We start from the raw sequence: 17,876 nt of genomic DNA on the forward strand, positions 1-17,876 counted from the left end.
TGGGATGGTCGGGGTTGGGTAGATGTAGTTAGGTAATAGTAGAGTAATGGTTAAGGGGTTAGGCAGGAATACGGTTTGTTTTGATAATATACACATATGGTTATTTTGTTTTGTATGGGGGGGGGGGGGGTAGGTTGATAGGTTAAATAAAAATGATGAGTTTTGTTCGGTTAATTGAAGCATGCTTTTTTTAAAGACATGTTTTGGGAAATGCTGTATTCTCAAGAGAGTGTAAGAGAATTTATGTAATGAAGCGGATATTGAGTATTCTGATCAAGTTGATCAAGACATTTTTTTTTCCCTTTTAAGAGTTATACTTAATCTGATATATTAATATGTATATAGCGTGTGCTCTGCAAAAAAAAAAAGAAGAAGGAAGATATGTTAAAAAAAAGTGATTTAGTAGCACAATTTCTTTTTGGGTGTGTGTGTAATAAGGCACATTTGGATTGGCTTGATTAGGCTGATCAAAATAGCTTGAGAGTTATGCAGAATTTTATGTCATTTTTCTTATAAAAACATGGTATGATTTGGAAAAAAAAACCCAAATATATTGTACTGTATGCTTGAAAAATGATTCAGCAGCACAAGAAAGAAGAATACAGCTGCTTTTTTGTTGTTGTTGGTAAGATTAATTTCATTGTTAATATGGATATGATATTGAATGAAACTCAAATAAAGAATATTATTTTTAAAAAAAGTGTGTGTACATGTGTGTGTGTATGTGTGTATCTTAGTGTTTGGCTTGTCACCTGATTGGTGTATGTCATAATTAACCCCTTCCACACTAAATTCTGCAATCCCCATAGGCACAGGACACCAGGTTCACGTACCAAACGGGTTAAAAACACATGGTATACCGCATATTAACAAGGGGGGACTATACATATGTCACTTGGTTCAGGTATACTTGTACCTGATGTAATAGCAAAGCATGCACCTGATACACACAAGAAATGCAGTTATTCTTATGAGAATAAGATAATAATGATAATTCCACAATTTTTTCATTCATGTTGATTGTTGCCATCATAGCATGTATTATTCAGACCATGAAATAAACTTATCATTTTTTCACAGTTTTATCAAATAATTATGAATATATGTATGTGTGTATATGATTATTATGTATTGTTTCAATGCAAAAGTGATATTTTATATCTTATTGTATACACAGCTGTATGTCACTCTGCAATTCAGCCACTTGGCTGCCATGGCAGTACTGTAAAAGTGGATATTTTTGCAGACTAATTTTTCGCGCTTGGCCAGGTAAGAAGAGTTTCGCGTGTTTTTAATTCCACACAATCAAGACATCACGCACAGGAACATATGACAAGCAAAAATATTTGTGTGCTTTTATTTTTCACAATAGGTTCTGGTTGCGTAAAATGCACGAAAATTTCAACACTGCGAAAATTTCCACTTTTACAGTATTGTGAATAAACTAGATTGAATTGACTTGAATTGAATTGATCTGAACTCATGTCAGACTGCCTTACAAGACAATGATTATTTCACCCTGCACCATAAAGACTTGCTTCATTACCTATGTGGCATAATTCTGGTGGGCACTAAACACTCTGAAGCACAAATATTTGGAGACTTAGACGATACACTTTTTGTGAAGTTTGGAGCCTCCAAAATACCGAGTAATTGTAAACAGACAAACCTGCATCCAGACATCAGTGTTGTGGAAAAGTTTGTATAAACTGCTGCTTCTTGAACTGTCAGTGCCTTTTGAACTTAACATTGATAAGATGCATGTATACAAAATACACCTCATTACTAAGGGGCCGGGAAAAATGGACATGATGCAACACTTATATGTCTGGAAATTGGCTCAATGGGCTTTTTGTCTCCAGATAATTGCCTGATACACAGTAAATGTATTACACTTACGTCTAATGCGAGGTCAGGTGGTGATTCATCTTTCTGCTTATTTGTCTCCTTGCTCTTGTCTTTTCCTCTCTCCTCTGCCCCCTCATCTTCTCGAAACTTGACAAGGAAGTAGATCAATGGAGGGAAAATGGTGCACAGCCATAACTGCAAAATGAAAAATTTCAAACAACAGCTATATGTAAAACTTTCTTCCAGCTGCTATGATGAAGACATACTCAGGTGGGACTTTCAAGGAAATTTACCTCAAATGTCAAATTTGAGGTAAATTACCTGTGTCAAACTCACAGCAAGTACCATAAATCAGCGAGACGAAATAGTGAGAAAACAAATGCCGACTTCATAAATCATAAAATATGAAATTATACATGCATAGCCAGATGTTTATTTATCTTCCCAGCTCGTCCCCTCCCCCATAGCTTGTAATCTTGATTGCAGCGCAAATTTGTACCAAATTATAGAAAAAGCGCACGCAGTTTTGTACTGTTCAAAATTCACCAAGCAAGACGAAGACCAGCTCATCCATGGGTTTATTTGTACACTGGTGCATGGCAACACTGCAGACATTGACACACATCAGCATGCACTATGATTGTAAGTACAGTACGCAGAAATAAACGTACACACAGTTAGTTCCATGCAAATACACTGAACTGAGAATACACATATATATTCGGTCACTCTTGACATGCATGCAGTCATTCATACAAGAGTGCAAAGTAAAAAAAGAAAAAAAAACTTTTTTTTTTCCTTGCTAATTTTTTTATTTCCCCAAAACTCAAGAAATCAGGATGTCCCGTTTTGGGGGATCTTAAAAACTCAGAAATCAGGACATTTGGCAAGCCTGATTATATATCATAGATGCTGCCCATTCATTTGATTTTAGAAGTAGAAGGATCTTGGCCAAGACTGTCCATTTTGAATGGGGAGTCTACTACATGTTCCTTCAGTCTTTTTAGGTTTAGTGCCAAGCGATATCCGCCAGTCCAATTGGGGGTCAAAAATACTGGGGAAACCACAAACTTTTGGCCTTTGGGTATTCTTTTTATGGCTTTTTGCAGATTCATGTTTCTATCTCCTGAAGTAAGGCTGTTCAATTTGTTGCTCTTTTTGCCGTTTTGTTTTTCTGTTTATGCTTGTGTGGACATGTGCCTTTCTTACTTTTGGAGCATACCTTTTCTGAACTATGGACAAAATCAGTTTGTCTGACATTATTTAAATCCATTGTTGGGCAAATTTTTGCAGTTTGCCTCCTACCTGGGTTTGCCCTATTTGTGTACTTTGATTGTCACAATTTGAGGGAATGGTACCATGATGGTCTTTTATGGGGACAGAGTTTTGGCCCTTGGGAGATCAGAAGAATCAGTAGTGATTCTCTTATCTATGAGATACAACTGGCCGCCTGTCTCTCAAAAGTATGCTATTTTAAAGGCTGTGCCGAAAAACTTGAGAGCATACAAGCACAGAGAAACCAAAACAAAAACAGTCACTTGCCGCACGCACCCTCCGTACGCCCGGCGTGCGGGAGACCGCCATTGAATCATCCTCGGTATTAACGCAGAAGAGGGCCCTCCGACAGGAGCGACAGCCCGGTGCGAAGCAAGGGGAGGGGCGGTGGGTGGGCGCCTGAGACAGGCGGCCAGTTGTATACCGTAGATAGTCATAGTCGTAGTTGTAGATAAGAGAATCACTACTGATTCTTCTGATCTACATTCAATACAACTGGCCGCCTGTCTCTCAAAAGTATGCTAGACCGGCACAGATGTGGGTGGCCGGCTGTCGAGGCCCGGAAGGAGGGTGTTTAGAATTTTGGAGTTGCCATGAAGGCTCCGCGTTGAAAGGAGCCTTCAGAGGCGGGTAAGTCCTTCAGATAGAAAGAGGTGAAGGTGTTAGAGGAGGACCAGTATGCTGCAGACTGGATTTCCGCGAGGGGGACGTCGTCGAAGAGCGCCCAGGAGGCACTAATGCCACAAGTGTCGTGGGCGGGCGGCGTGGCATTTGAAATGAGAGCCGTCGGGCCTGCGGCTTTAATCGCAGCCACGATCCACATGGAGATGGTGTCATGTGAGGCGGGCGTGAAAGGCTCTTTAGTAATTTTGAAGAGCTGTTCGCCCTGCCGCTTAGGTTTCGCGAGCGCTAGATACCATTTTAGCATGCGAACAGGACACCATACTTTGTCCTCGGGGACAGAAGGCAAGTCTGAGAGAGAACAAAGGAAGATCTCAACTGGCCCCGAAGAAGCCGATTGGTTTTTAGCAATGAGGTCGGCGCATGGGATATGAGGCGAATGGCGCTCCTTTCCCAGCGGATGTGTCTGGGCGCAGTGGATAGGGCGTGGATCGTGGATCTTCTCTGTCCTGAGGCTATGGCCAACAGAAGACAGACTTAATGGTGGGATCTCTGAGAGATGCCTCAGCAAGAGGCTCAAAGGGTCTTTTTGAGAGCGCTTCAAGAACCTTCGGCAGGCTCCACGAGGGAAGGAGTCTGCACGAGGGGGGCTGTTGGAGGAAAAATGCTTTGGAGAGGCGCGTCAGCGTGGCAGAGTTAGTGACGGACGGGCCGTCGGCAAAACCGGCGTGAATGGCCGCTATGGCCGATTTTTAACCTCTGATCGTGGCTAGCACTAAGCCTTTATCGAAAAGATGGATCAGGAAGTCCACGATCTTTTCTAAGGGGGCAGAGCAGGGCTGGATTCCGCGCTCCTGGCACCAATTGAAGAAAACTGCTAGATGGGAGCTGTAGGTTTGGGCTTTGGATTGTCTATGAGAAGCTGCTACTAGGGAGGCGGCGCGCTCGGAGAGGCTCCTGATACGGGCCATGCAGTCAGGCGCAGGTGGTGGAGGCGGGGGTGCAGGGCTCCCGAGATGGGCTGGGAGAGGAGGTCTGGCCGGAGTGGTAGTGGGATCGGAAGTCCCATTACCAGGCTCCTCAGCTCTGGATACCAAGCCCTCTTGGGCCACATCGGTGTGACGAGCACCAAGGTCACTTGATCCTCCCTGATTTATGGGAGGACGCGGGTAGGAGAGGGATTGGGGGAAAGGCGTACGCGTGAAGGGGCCTCCAACTCAGTGAGAACACATCGAGTGCCGTGGCTGCCGGGTCCTGAACCCGCGAGCAGTACTGCGGAAGTCTGGCATTCAGGGCTGACGCGAATAGATCAATGTCGAACGGCCCTAAAAGTTGATTGAGCGAGTGGATCACCTCACTGAGGGTCCATTCGGAGGGGTGATGTTGCCCTCGAGACAAGAAATCGGCAATGAGGTTTTCGTCACCGGGGATGTACAAGGCAATCGGCAAGACTGCCTGAGCCTGGCACCACGTCCAGAGCTGAGCAGCTAGGGCGTACAGCTGTAATGAATGTGTGCCTCCCTGTCTGTTGATGTACGTGGCAACCGTGGTGTTGTCCGTACGTATCAGTAGTGTTGCCCTGCACACGCCGCTGGAAGGAGCGGGGTGCGAGGAGCACCGCTCTCATTTCCAGCAGGTTGATATGTTGGGAAGCAACATTGGGGGGCCACTAGTTGAGTCTATCGGTTGGGTGAGCTTGTCAGATCACACGAGGTAGCAGGTGAAGGAGAGCGATGTAGCAGACGTGTTCACTCTGCGGGTCGCGAGCGGTAAAAGAAGATGATTCAATGGCGGTCTCCCGCACGCTGAGTATGCTGGGTGCACGGAGGGTGCGTGCGGTAAGTGACTGCTTTTGTTTTGGTTTATCTGTGCTTATATGCTCTTGGGTTTTTCGGCGTAGCCTTAAGTATAGCATACTTTTGAGAGACAGGTGGCCAGTTGTATTGAATGTAGATCTGAATGGTTTCCCGCTGTATCCTCTTCTTTCTTTGTGAGTGTAGGTGGAGACATGTGAATACCCACCTGGGACCCGTTTCATAAATCTTGTGATCAATAACAAGTTACGATAGTTGTTATAAGCTGAAATCCTTGCATCTGATTGGCTGAGAGCAAATTTGTCATAGAAATGTGGCAGTTGTTACTGATAACAGGTTTAATGAAATGGGACCCTGGTGTGTACTCTTGGAGTGAAAATTTTGAAGTTTTGGGAAGGTCTGTTGTCACAAAAGGACATGCGCTGGAACTGCCTGTCCCTGGAGCCATAAAGCTGTCGATAGTGTCGGTTAACTTATACACTGTTTGTCTGATATTGATGTCACAGAGATGCCAACTTTTGGAAATCAAAATCAGAGAGGATTTGCAACTGACACCAAATAATGTGTGCAAAGCACAAATCTCGAGTGCGGAGCGCTTGACCCTTGCAGCAGGGTCTGGAGTCCGCCCTAGGGCCCTGGAAGCTCTGGGTTTTTTTAATGCTCTCTGGTGCAATCTGAGGCTTATTTTGGAACATCTTCATGTTGGAAAAATCCCCACTTTTTTGATAGCATAATTAAATTACCCCCCCCCAAAAAAAAGAGTAAAAATGGAATTTTTTAAAATGTAGCATCTAGACTTTAAAGTCTATCTACACCCTATATAACTTTTAACTTTACATGAAAAGAGATTACTAAATTTTCAGGCTCTTGGGGTTAAGCCATTTTATCAGTCTATTTTCACATTTTTTGACATTTCTTATAGTAATTAAAATAATGAAAAGTGTACCTTTGAAAAAATATACACTGGGAAAAAATGAGGGGGGGGGGGGGTGGGAAGGGTTACATGTAGCCTACATGTACAGGTCTACAAATGATAGGGAACATAAAATAAGTGGGGCTGATATGTATGTATTATCAATAATAAAAAATATTTCATTTAAGATGTGGGTAAATGTGTGTTACACGATCTCTGGTTGAGTTGATTGTAAAATAAATGCATTCAGTTTATTCATAAGATGCACTAATTACTTTGATCAATTAATAATGTGCATTAATTCTCATGAATGATTGCAAAGTAACTTTTTTCTTACACATGTATGTAAATGATTGCATCGGAGACACATTATAACTTTTAACTTAAGCAATAATTTGAAGCCTTACCTCACTGACTACTTGATTCACACATAGTGTCCTCTAGCTTGCTAGTTGTCAAAGCCTTCTGTGTTGCATGTTTCACTTTCCTCATGTGTGCTGGAAGGATAGTCTCTATGATAACAGCATTTGTTCTGTGAGTTGTTTTTTTTTTTTTTAACCAATATTGCTTCCAAAGTTTTTACACCTAAGTTGGGGGCGGAAGTCAGTTTTGTTCTTTCTATCTACACTGAATGCTCTCTCGCAGGATGCATTAGAGTGGGGTATGACTAGTATTCCCTTCATGACAGTGGCCAGAGTTGTGAACTTCATCCCTCCAGTTGATGGATCAAGAATCTTAGCAATTTCATCCCACTGCTGATCAATTCGTAGAGGTGTGTCTCCTGTACAAAGTGGATCAACTTGATAGTGAGCAAACTCAATCTCTAGTTGATCCATCTTGTATTCTTTCAAAAGACAGGGAAATCTCTAAACAAAGTATTTGGGTGATGCAAATTTCTTGTGATGACAATTAGTATATGAAGATCTAGTACCTTTTCATGTTCTAGCAGTTCATCATGAAGTAGCCATGTCTTCAGAATGTAGTCACATGTTTTTTCATAAAAGCTACGAACTGCACTGTAGAATGCACTACATTAATGTCTGTTTGTGACAAGCTGGGCTGGTCTGTTCCTTCAGTGCTCTGATTTGAAGCCTTCAAATAGTCTTTAGCTGCATTGCCTGTCATCAGCTATTCATCACTCTTCCGTTTTTTTGTTTAGTTTTGTTTTGTTTTTTATCCATGAATGTCACTGTAGTTAGAGGCTCTGACATCTGGTTTATAAACAAACTGCAGCATATGTCCTTTTACATACTCCTCACCTTTCTCTGCAGAATATGGATGCATATAGTTCCTCTCTTTAAAGGAGATTTCCTTTGTCAAATATATACCATTTGCATAATGCAGAAAGAAACAGTAGAGCTTTGTCTGGGGGAAACGAGCAATCTGTTTCCTTGTATTCTCAGTAGTATTTCCCATTACGAAAGCACGTGAAAATAGCGGGTGCAAATGCAATGGCTGCAAACAGGGATCGCAATTATGGCGGTGTTGTTGATGTCTTTCTCTTGTTTTTCTCATTTTTTTGATGGTAACATCCACTTCCCGAAAAAAAAATGGCAGCCCACATCGGCTCGCGAAAGTTCTAAATAACAAAAAATCCAGTTTCTTAGACCATTGTTTCTTAACTGTTATGTTAAGAAGTACCGAAAATAAAATTTTCGATGCAATATGTTGTCATTTAGGTGAGAAAATTTCACTTTTGTCGGAGATTGTGCCCATTTTATCAGTTGATTTTCGTCGATTGGTAGTGTGCTAGTATATGTGTAGTGTGCATGTACAGTGCAATGCTGTGTTTAGCAGTATATTACCGAGTATGTTGTACCTGCCGCGAACGGGCGCACGGCTGCTTACTGCCGCAGTTACTCTAGGTTAATTTATGGCAAATGTATATGAGATTTATGAAGCAGGGATTGAAGATGCGGAGTTATTATATATATATGGAATTTGGGTATGATTTTCAGCTAGTGGAATTTAGTTCCAATTTCTTAAGGGTTTTATCCCGAGTTCCTGTACTGCACCTACTCCCAGCTGAGTTCATGCTTCACTTCGAGTCGCACTACATATTGAGTTCGTACTCCACATCGCAGAGAAAGAGGGGTTGTTTCAATGTCACGGTGCCATCTAAAGCAGCACTGATAAGACGAGCACCACAGTATCTACCCACACCGGGGATGCAGTATGCACCCTGCCTTATGAATGCCAGATATTTCTTTCGGGCCGCCGTCATCGCACGAGCCGTCACCGCACGAGCCGTCACCGCACAAGTCGTCGTCACACGAGCCGTCGTCGCACGAGCCTTCATCGCATGAGTCGCCATCGCGGTTACGCCACCTCAATGACGTCACAACGCAGTCATCTATAATCGCTGAATGGGCTGGACTCCAGTCGTCAATTAATACAGGAAAGTGCACTTATATTCTTTGGAACTCATGAAACAATTTAATTTCTGGAAATTGATGTCAATGTGATAACAACACTCAGTTGCAATGGCAACCATTTAATTGTAATACACGATTTAGTTAATGTAATTTTGTGATAATTCAACTGGCTATGTCATAGCTCTCTTCCATTGGTCGTGTCAAATGGGGGCACGTCCGGGAGTAGTTTATTTTGTCAACCAGTGAAGAGTAGAAAGTGATTAGCCAGAAGTAAATTGTACACAAAGGTATTTGTACTGCAGTGATTTCAGAAGTATTAGAAAGTTTCTCACAATAGAAGGTTGAGTTAAAACTTAATAGTGAGGCCATTTTAAGGTCACAAGTTGTTCCACATTGTTATTTCAATGGAAGTATGGATTTGTCTGAGTACATTGAGTTAGGAGAGAAGTATGGGCTACAGGGTGAGAAGTTACTTACCTTTGCTCATGAAGAAAGGAATAAGGAAGATGGTAGGCGTGAAGCTAATGCAGCTAGGGATGAGCGCCAAAAACAAAGGGAAGAACAGTTGAAGCTTGCAGAAGAAGTTACTAAACAAAAGCAATTAGAGTTAGAGATTGCTGAGTGTAACAAGGATAGGCATAGTTTAAGTTCGGATTCTGATTCTCAGGGATACCACGCATGCAAGCGTTCAATGAGAACTCTGACGATTTGGATACATACATATTGCGTTTTGAAAGGCATGCTACGTTGTGCAAGTGGCCTAAGGGCTCCTGCCCTAGGAAACTTATTAACAGGTCGTGCGCCAGAATGCTATACGCGCCTGCCCACTTGTGAAGCTGAGCACTACGATAGCCTTAAGCATGCATTGCTGCAGCACTTTGCACTAACTGAAGAAGGCTCCCGTAAGCGATTTCGGGAAGCGAAGCAAAAGGATGGCGAATCCTTTGCACAACTTGCTGCGCACGTGTCTGGGTGCGCGAAAAGCTGGGTCGAGCTCGCGGAATGTAATGATTCTGCCGAAGCACTGTTAGACTTGTGCGTACAAGAGCAATTGTTCGCAAGCTGCACACGTGAGCTGGCGATATTCATTCATGAGCGCACTCCTGGTAGTGTGCAGGACTTCGTTAAACACGCTGAGCTGTACTTTGAAGCGCGTGGTCTTAACGATCAAAAGTGTCAACCGGCATTTCGGGCTAACCAGTCAAAAGCCCCTAGGTGTCATTCATGTGGTAGATGGGGGCATATTGTGCGTAAGTGCCCTACAAAAGGGGAGGTAGCTAATACGAAATACAATGTACCCTCCTAAACAGCCTACCTCTGGAAAGGCTAAAGACAGGGGGAAGTTGTCTCACAGGGCTATGTCTGGATGCCCCTGCCAGCGAGGTAGAGTCAGGTAAAGCAGATGCAATACGCACGGCCACGCTGATTTGCGGGCATGAGTTACTCGTGCTTAATAGCGGGCATGAGTTAGGTCCTGACAATGTGTCTACCTGTCAGGGTAGAGTGAATGGTTAGAGTGTCACTGTGCTGCGAGACACGGGGTGCAATGTGATTGTGGTCCGCAGAAGTCTAGTTGGACACTCTCAAATGTCAGGTGAGTTCCAGCCATGCGTGCTCATGGATGGTACCATATGGAGGTTCCCGCTTGCCGTTGTAGATATTCATACACCATACCTCTCAGGCAATGTGAAAGCACTTTGTATGGATAATCCAGTCTATGATTGATTGTAGGTAATGTCAACGGAGTGCAGATGCCAGTTGGAGTCAAGGGAAGGACTGAGGAGGCATCGGACTCTTACGTGGAGACTGCGTCTGAGGTCGACATGGAGATGCATGGGAGAGGAGTCGACATGGAGACACAGACTGATGCTGGGTCAGACGGTGGTGCCAAGGGGACTGGAGTCGTTACGGACAGACGGGAGGAGACGACGGACTCCACCCCAAACACTGGTATTGGGGCTGGTGTTAAGACTAGGGGGATGAGGAGGAGGAAGGAGCAACCGTGGAGGCAGCTGAAGGCGCCGGACGGCATCGAGATTGCAGCCACCAGAGACAAGATGCTGAGGGAGCAGGAGACGGACGCGACACTGGAGAAGGTGAAAAGGTTGGCGGTGAGTGGTGAGAACAAGATCGTAGGTAAGGGGGGACGAGTTCGATACTTCTACGATAACTCACTCCTGTATCGTCAATATGAGTCACCTCATGTTGAAAACGGTAAAGTTTTCAAACAACTCGTAGTACCAAAATCACTGCGAGAATCAGTGCTACACCTCGCACATATGCCGCTAGCTGGTCATCTCCAAACAAGGAAAACACTTGATAGAGTGATGTCACAGTTATATTGGCCAGGTATCCAGTCAGATGTAAAGCGCTACTGTGCTTCATGTGACGCATGCCAGAGAACGACACCGAAAGGAAGGGTAGGTAAGGTTCCCTTAGTTACCCTTCAGTTGATCGACACATGCTTTCGACGTGTTGCGGTGGATATCATTGGTCCACTTCAACCTATCACCGACAAAGGTAACCGGTACATACTTACACTATGTAGATCCAGCTACTCCTTACCCAGAGGTGATAGCTCTTTCGTCTATCGAAGCTGAACGCGTAGCTGAAGGTCTCATGGAGGTCTTCTCTACACTAGGCTTTCCAAATGAAGTGCTTTCAGACAACGGCACCCAATTCACTGCCGGGGTCATGAGGGAAGCAGCGCGTCTAGTAGGAATTAAGCAATTCTACACTACGTCGTATCATCCCATGGCAAGCGGCGCATGCAAGCGTTTCAATTGGACACTCAAACAGATGCTGAGGCGCATGTGTCAAGAGAGACCGAAAGATTGGGATTGCTATCTACCTGCGCTACTATTCTCATATCGCGAAGTCCCACATGAGAGTACAGGTTATTCACCCTTTGAATTAATGTATGGTAGAGTCGTCCGAGGGCCAATGATGATACTCAGGGAGCTATGGACAGAGGAAATTCCTGAGGAAGAGGTAAAGACCACTTATCAGTACGTCTTAGACCTTAGGGATAGGTTACAGTCCACTTGCGAAGTCGCTAGGAGCGTACTTGAGAAGTCATCTCTCAGGTACAAGAAACACTTTGACGTAAGGGCGAGAGAGAGAAGGTTTGAGAAGGGGGACAAAGTCTTGCTTTTGTTGCCCACCAGCTCAAACAAACTTGAGATGCAATGGTAAGGGCCGTTCGAAGTGGTAGGACGAGTTGCACGACACAACTACAGACTGCGGGTGAAAGGTAAGGAAAAGACTTATCATGCGAATCTGATGAAGAAGTATCAGGAAAGAGCGAGTGGAGTCTGTGAGGGAGGCTAACCACTTGCGTGTGATCGATGAACAGGGAAGTGAGGATGAAGCTGTGTCCATCGAATGCCCATCTGTTGTGCAAACTGAAGGTGTGAGTGATGTTCACATCAGTGATGAGTTGAGCGAGGTTGAACGCAAAGAACTCATAGGATTAGTGAATGGTTTCGCTGACGTGATGACTGATGTACAAGGTCACACAAATCTGGCACAACACACAGTTCAGTTGAAAACAGAAGAACCAATTTGTTCTCGACCATTTCCTGTTCCACAGAGTATGAAGGAGACAATACAAGAGGAGGTGAACATGATGCTGGACATGAAGGTAATTGAACTATCGACGTCACCATATGCAGCTCATGTTGTACTCGTACCGAAGAAAGACGGGAAGGTAAGATTCTGTGTAGACTACAAGAAACTTAACTCTGTGACTGTCATCGATAATGAATCGATCCCAAACGTAGAAGAGATCATGTCAGAAATCGGAGAGGCCAAACACTTTTCGAAAATTGACTTGTCGAAAGGATATTGGCAACTCCCCGTCGACGAGAGAGACAGGGAAAAGACTGCGTTCGTCACACCAGAAGGTCAGTATCAATTTCAAGTGCTACCCTTCGGAATGGTGAACGCCCCCGCGGTATTCACATGCATGATGAGGAAGTTGTTTGCAGGCTTGCCTCGTGTCGTACACTACATAGACGACGTATTGGTGTACAGCAAGACATGGGATGAACACGTGGACGATCTTCGACGGGTCTTCCAACGACTACGAGAAGCTCATCTCACGGCACGACCAAGTAAGTGTCATCTTGGCTATCGATCAGTCAAATTTCTAGGACACATCGTGGAAGGAGGTAGAGTGAAGCCAACTCCAGAGAAGCTGGCCAAGGTGAAGTCGATGTCGAGGTCGACAACGAAAAGGGAGGTGAGATCGTTCTTAGGATTGGTCGCGTACTATAGGAAGTTCATTCTTAACATGGCCGCGATCGCAGCACCTTTGACCGATCTAACAAAGAAGAACCAACCAGAAAAGGTAAGATGGGACGAAGTACACGAGCATACATTTCAAACACTGCAAGACAGGCTCTGTAAGTATCCTATCTTAGGCTTGCCAAACAGAGACGAAGAGTATGTGGTAAGGACAGATGCGTCAGACATAGGCATAGGAGCTGTCCTGATGCAAAAACAAGACGGTGACTTGTTTCCGGTCAGCTATGCGAGCCGCAAACTGCTTGATCACAAACGAAAGTACACAATAGTTGAGCGCGAATGTCTAGCATTGGCATGGGCTGTCAGAAAGTTTTCGTACTACTTGTATGGAAGGAAGTTCACGTACCAGACAGACCACTACCCACTTGCTTACCTGTCCAAAGCGCAGCACAAAAATACGAGAGTTCTGTGTTGGGCGCTAGCTTTGCAAGCGTACGACTACAGAGTGCAAGTGATCAAAGGATCGGAAAACGTAGGAGTGGATTACTTAAGTAGATGCCCTTAATGTCAAAATATAGCGGTTGTTTTGAAGGAGGGGGATACTTGTCACAGGTAGCTTTTTCCCAACAGCAATATTCTGAAATTTCTTATTTGTTTATGTACATCCTTGATGGAAGATGTTGCCAAGATAATATGTTTTTAGGTATAGTTGTGTTGGAAAAAAAAGGAAAGAAAACAAGTAGCTCAGTGGAAATGTATTGAATCCACACAGAGAGGGAGACAGGCAGTGTTATGTAATCGCCTCCAGGCAAGGGTGAATGTCAGGGATACTTGGAATGCCAAGACCCGCCCGAAGCTACAGGTTGTATTGCCACAGTGTAGGAGAGAGTCATTCTTCATTTTGGCAGTAGAGAGTCAAGTTGTGTTCTGAGGAGCCAACAGGCTATGGCCCTTGAGTTTGAGTTCTGAGGAGCCAACAGGCTATGGCCCTCGAGTTCGAGTATTGTTAATTTTGGAAGGAGTGGTGAGCCCACAATGGTGGTGAGTTGAATGGTTTTTCTATCAGTTTTACAGTCAGCACTTAAGAAAGCTACAGTATTATTTTGTACACTAGCAGCACCCGTGGAAATCTATGGGTCTGAGGGTTTTATTGTTTTTTATCATATCTACGATTTTGCATATTTTTATGATAAAATAACAAGAAAAGTTTTCTCATTCTTTCGTTACTTGTGCTCAATCTCTTCTACCCATGACCACCACCCCCACGAACGCACACACACACACACACACATTTCCACCCCCGCAGAACAAAAAAACAACAACAAACAAAAACAAAAACAAAAAATCTTGGAAAAATTACCAAAAACTCTTATAAGATTCTCCAAAAGTTCTACCCACAGATTCTTCCCGTCGAAACGGGGAGATACTATTGACACTATGACTTTGATATCAATCATACCCCCTGCTCTTGCATCCATGCAGGCACCTGAGGGAATCCATGGCTGGTCTCAAGGCCTCGCATTTTTTTTTTCATTCCTATTTCTTTTCCCACGTTATGAGAGAAAAACATAATATTTTCGTCTTCAATTGCTCTCTCCTTTTTGTTTTTAATCACCAAAACTTGGTTTGATAGATCATAGAACCATCCATTTATCTGCTTCAGACTATACATCATCATTATTATTATCATACTATTATTCGTATTAGGCCCCTATTGTTATATTGCTATTATAATTATTATTGTTATTTGGGGAGGGGGATCATAGTCATTAGCTTTTATAAGTAGTAGGCACCCGTGGGATTCCACGGGTCTCATCAGGGCTTCGTATTTTTTTTCTAATATTTCTTCAACCACGTTATGAGAGAAGAAATACACAAAGAATATTTTCGTCTTCATTTGCTCCCTCATTTCTGTTTTCATAATCAAAACTTGGGTTGATGGATCTAGAACCACCTGTTTATCTCATTGATACCGTTTATTGTTTTTATTATCATTATAATCATTGATTATGATTATGATTATGATTATTATTATTTTGAGGGAGGGGAGATCATAGTCATTCGCTTTCATTATTATTTTATCTAATTCATTGACATGGGGATGACTCAAGGGAATTAAGAAAAAAAGTTTATCGGTCAAGGATAGTGAATCTTTTTGTCCGTCATGTCAAGGTTACTCTCAAGGTTACTTATTTCAAATAGCTTCATTATCATTGATATTTCATTTTAAACATTAAAACAATCCAGTACCTGTTTGCATCTCTTCCGCCCATTCTTAGTTATGGATCCTAGCACCCCTCCCCGTTCATTTGCAATGGCCTATTCTCTTATTATCATTATTTCAGTGTATTACTGTTATTGTTATTATCATTTTTATTATTACTAACATTATTATTATCATTATTTAGGGGAGAGGAGAGAGTAAAGTCATAATATAGGGATAATCAACATAGGGAGGCGGAAATGTTAATTTGCTAAGAATTGTAAAAATCTGTTTCCCCCATTTTTCTGCTCTTGATAAAAAGCTTTTCTGAAGACAGTCATGCACAAACTGTCCAAAACTGCTTCACTGCACTAACATACGTAATCTTGTGCTGAGCAGGACTACCCCAGTTGTGTTTTTGTTGCTATTGTGCTGAGAGAAATAAAATAATAGAATATTTTTGTCTTCATTTGCTCTCTTCTTTTTATTTTTATCACCAAACCTTGGTCTGATAGATCATAGAACCACCCGTTTATCTGCTTCAGACACAGGTACATTTTGTCATCATTATTATCATTATTGTTATTATTATTATGAATATCACCATCATTATTATTATTATATTATTATTATTATCATTATTATTATATTACCACTATTAATCTCCATCATTATTTGTGGAGGGGGAGATCATATTATAGTCATCAGGTTTAATAAGTAGGCACCTGTTAGAATCCATGGATCTCAGGGCCTCGTATTTTTTCTTTAACTCTTTTCCCACGTTATGGGAGAAAGAAGAATATTTTTGTCTTAATTTGCTCCCTCTTTTTTATTTTCATCACCAAAACTTGGTGTGATGGACCATAGAACTACCCATTTTATTTCCCACTTGGAAATAAAAAAAAAAAAAAAAAAGGCGGTCGGCAAAGCGAGGGTTTCCCCTACCTCCACTCATCTTATGAATATTCATGTTACAGCAGCTCTGCAGTAAACGAATAGACAGCGGCGCGTGTAATCTGATATGGAAGGATACGATCGGCAAGGACAAAATTTAAGTGGATATTTAGCCATCCTAAACAGTCTGAGTACAATGATACCCGACTTGAAAGTAAACTAAATGACGTATCTGAGCTGCACAGTATCCTGCAGTTGTGCAAAATACAATAAAACAACAGCATTCGTTGTTTTCAGAATTTCACTGTATGACCACGCCGTGTATTATACCATATGAGAGTCCATATCAAGCGCAAGCAGATAGTGTTTCGTGTAACCATCGTCAATACATACACAGGCGCAGGCCACACACTGGCATACCGTACCCATCCGAGAGTACATTGTGTGCGTGCGTGCGTGTCCGCCGGAAGATGTCAGAGATTTCGCTGCACCCATCATCTTTAGTATCCCCACTGTCTCTGCAAGCTAAAAGATGGACGATCGAGAAAGCAGGAGTCCAGTGTAGGATCGGTGAATATTTAAACGCTCGGCTCTTTTGTCACGCACAAAAATGCATTATACATCTATCCAATTAATTTTTCTTTTTCGTCCTCGACGTCGACACGGAGGCGGAGCGGGGACGAAACCCGCGCCATTCGATGCAGGATACTCTCCCGCAGCCGACGGCACCGATCGCAGCTGCCCAGAGCCAACGGATCGGGAGGAGATAGACAATCCAGCAACGCCGGAATAAAACAGGAAATACATAAGGCCGCGACAACAACAACAACTTTGTGTATTATATATATAGATGGAGAACATTAATTGAATGTCAGAAAATCTGAGAAAGTTGAGATAGTAAGATGTGTGTCAGAAACTGAAGAATAACTGAAGTTATTTTTGAATAATTATGGTTGTGATAGAATCTGAAGAAAGTCTATTAGTAAATGTTATCTTTATAGAGATATCTGATATTCATGATATATGTATGTTGATGTGGAACAGATAAGTGAAATAGGGATTTGAGTCAGGGTAAGTGATAACTTATCCAGTGGTAAATTGAAGTAGCTGTAGGTTTGTATATGAGATTTATAAAGCAGGGATTGAAGATGCAGAGTTATTATATATATATGGAATTTGGGTATGATTTTCAGCTAGTGGAATTTTGTTCCAATTTCTTAAGGGTTTTATCCTGAGTTCATACTCCCACCCCGAGTTCCTGTACTGCACCTACTCCGAGCCGAGTTTGTGCTTCACTTCAAGTCGCACTACATATTGAGTTCGTACTCCACATCGCAGAGAAAGAGGGGTTGTTTCAATGTCACAGTGCCGTCTAAGCAGCATTGATAAGACGAGCGCCACAGTATCTACCCACACCGGGGATGCAGTATGCATGCTGCCTTATGAACGCCGGATGTTTCTTTCGGGCCGCCGTCATCGCACGAGCCGTCACCGCACGAGCCATCGTCGCACGAGCCGTCATCGCACGAGCCGTAATCACACGAGTCGCCATCGCGGTTACGCCACCTCAATGACGTCATAACTCGGTCATCTATAATTGCTGAATGGGCTGGACTCCAGTCGTCAATTAATACAGGAAAGTGCACTTATATTCTTTGGAACTCATGAAACAATTTAATTTCCGG

General features: G+C 43.0%; 1 protein-coding gene across 1 annotated transcript in view; it reads right to left on the reverse strand.

Annotated features, from left to right (window-relative positions):
• The window catches only part of LOC140238363 (transient receptor potential cation channel subfamily M member-like 2), a 370,479-nt gene that overhangs the window by 144,811 nt on the left and 207,792 nt on the right, over positions 1-17,876 (reverse strand). The window contains exon 17 of the mRNA XM_072318295.1: positions 1,900-2,043. Within this exon, the coding sequence (XP_072174396.1) occupies positions 1,900-2,043 (144 nt within the window). The remainder of the gene's footprint in view (positions 1-1,899; positions 2,044-17,876) is intronic.

The sequence above is a fragment of the Diadema setosum genome, chromosome 14, assembly GCF_964275005.1.
Source record: "Diadema setosum chromosome 14, eeDiaSeto1, whole genome shotgun sequence".
Classification (NCBI taxonomy): Eukaryota; Metazoa; Echinodermata; class Echinoidea; order Diadematoida; family Diadematidae; genus Diadema; species Diadema setosum.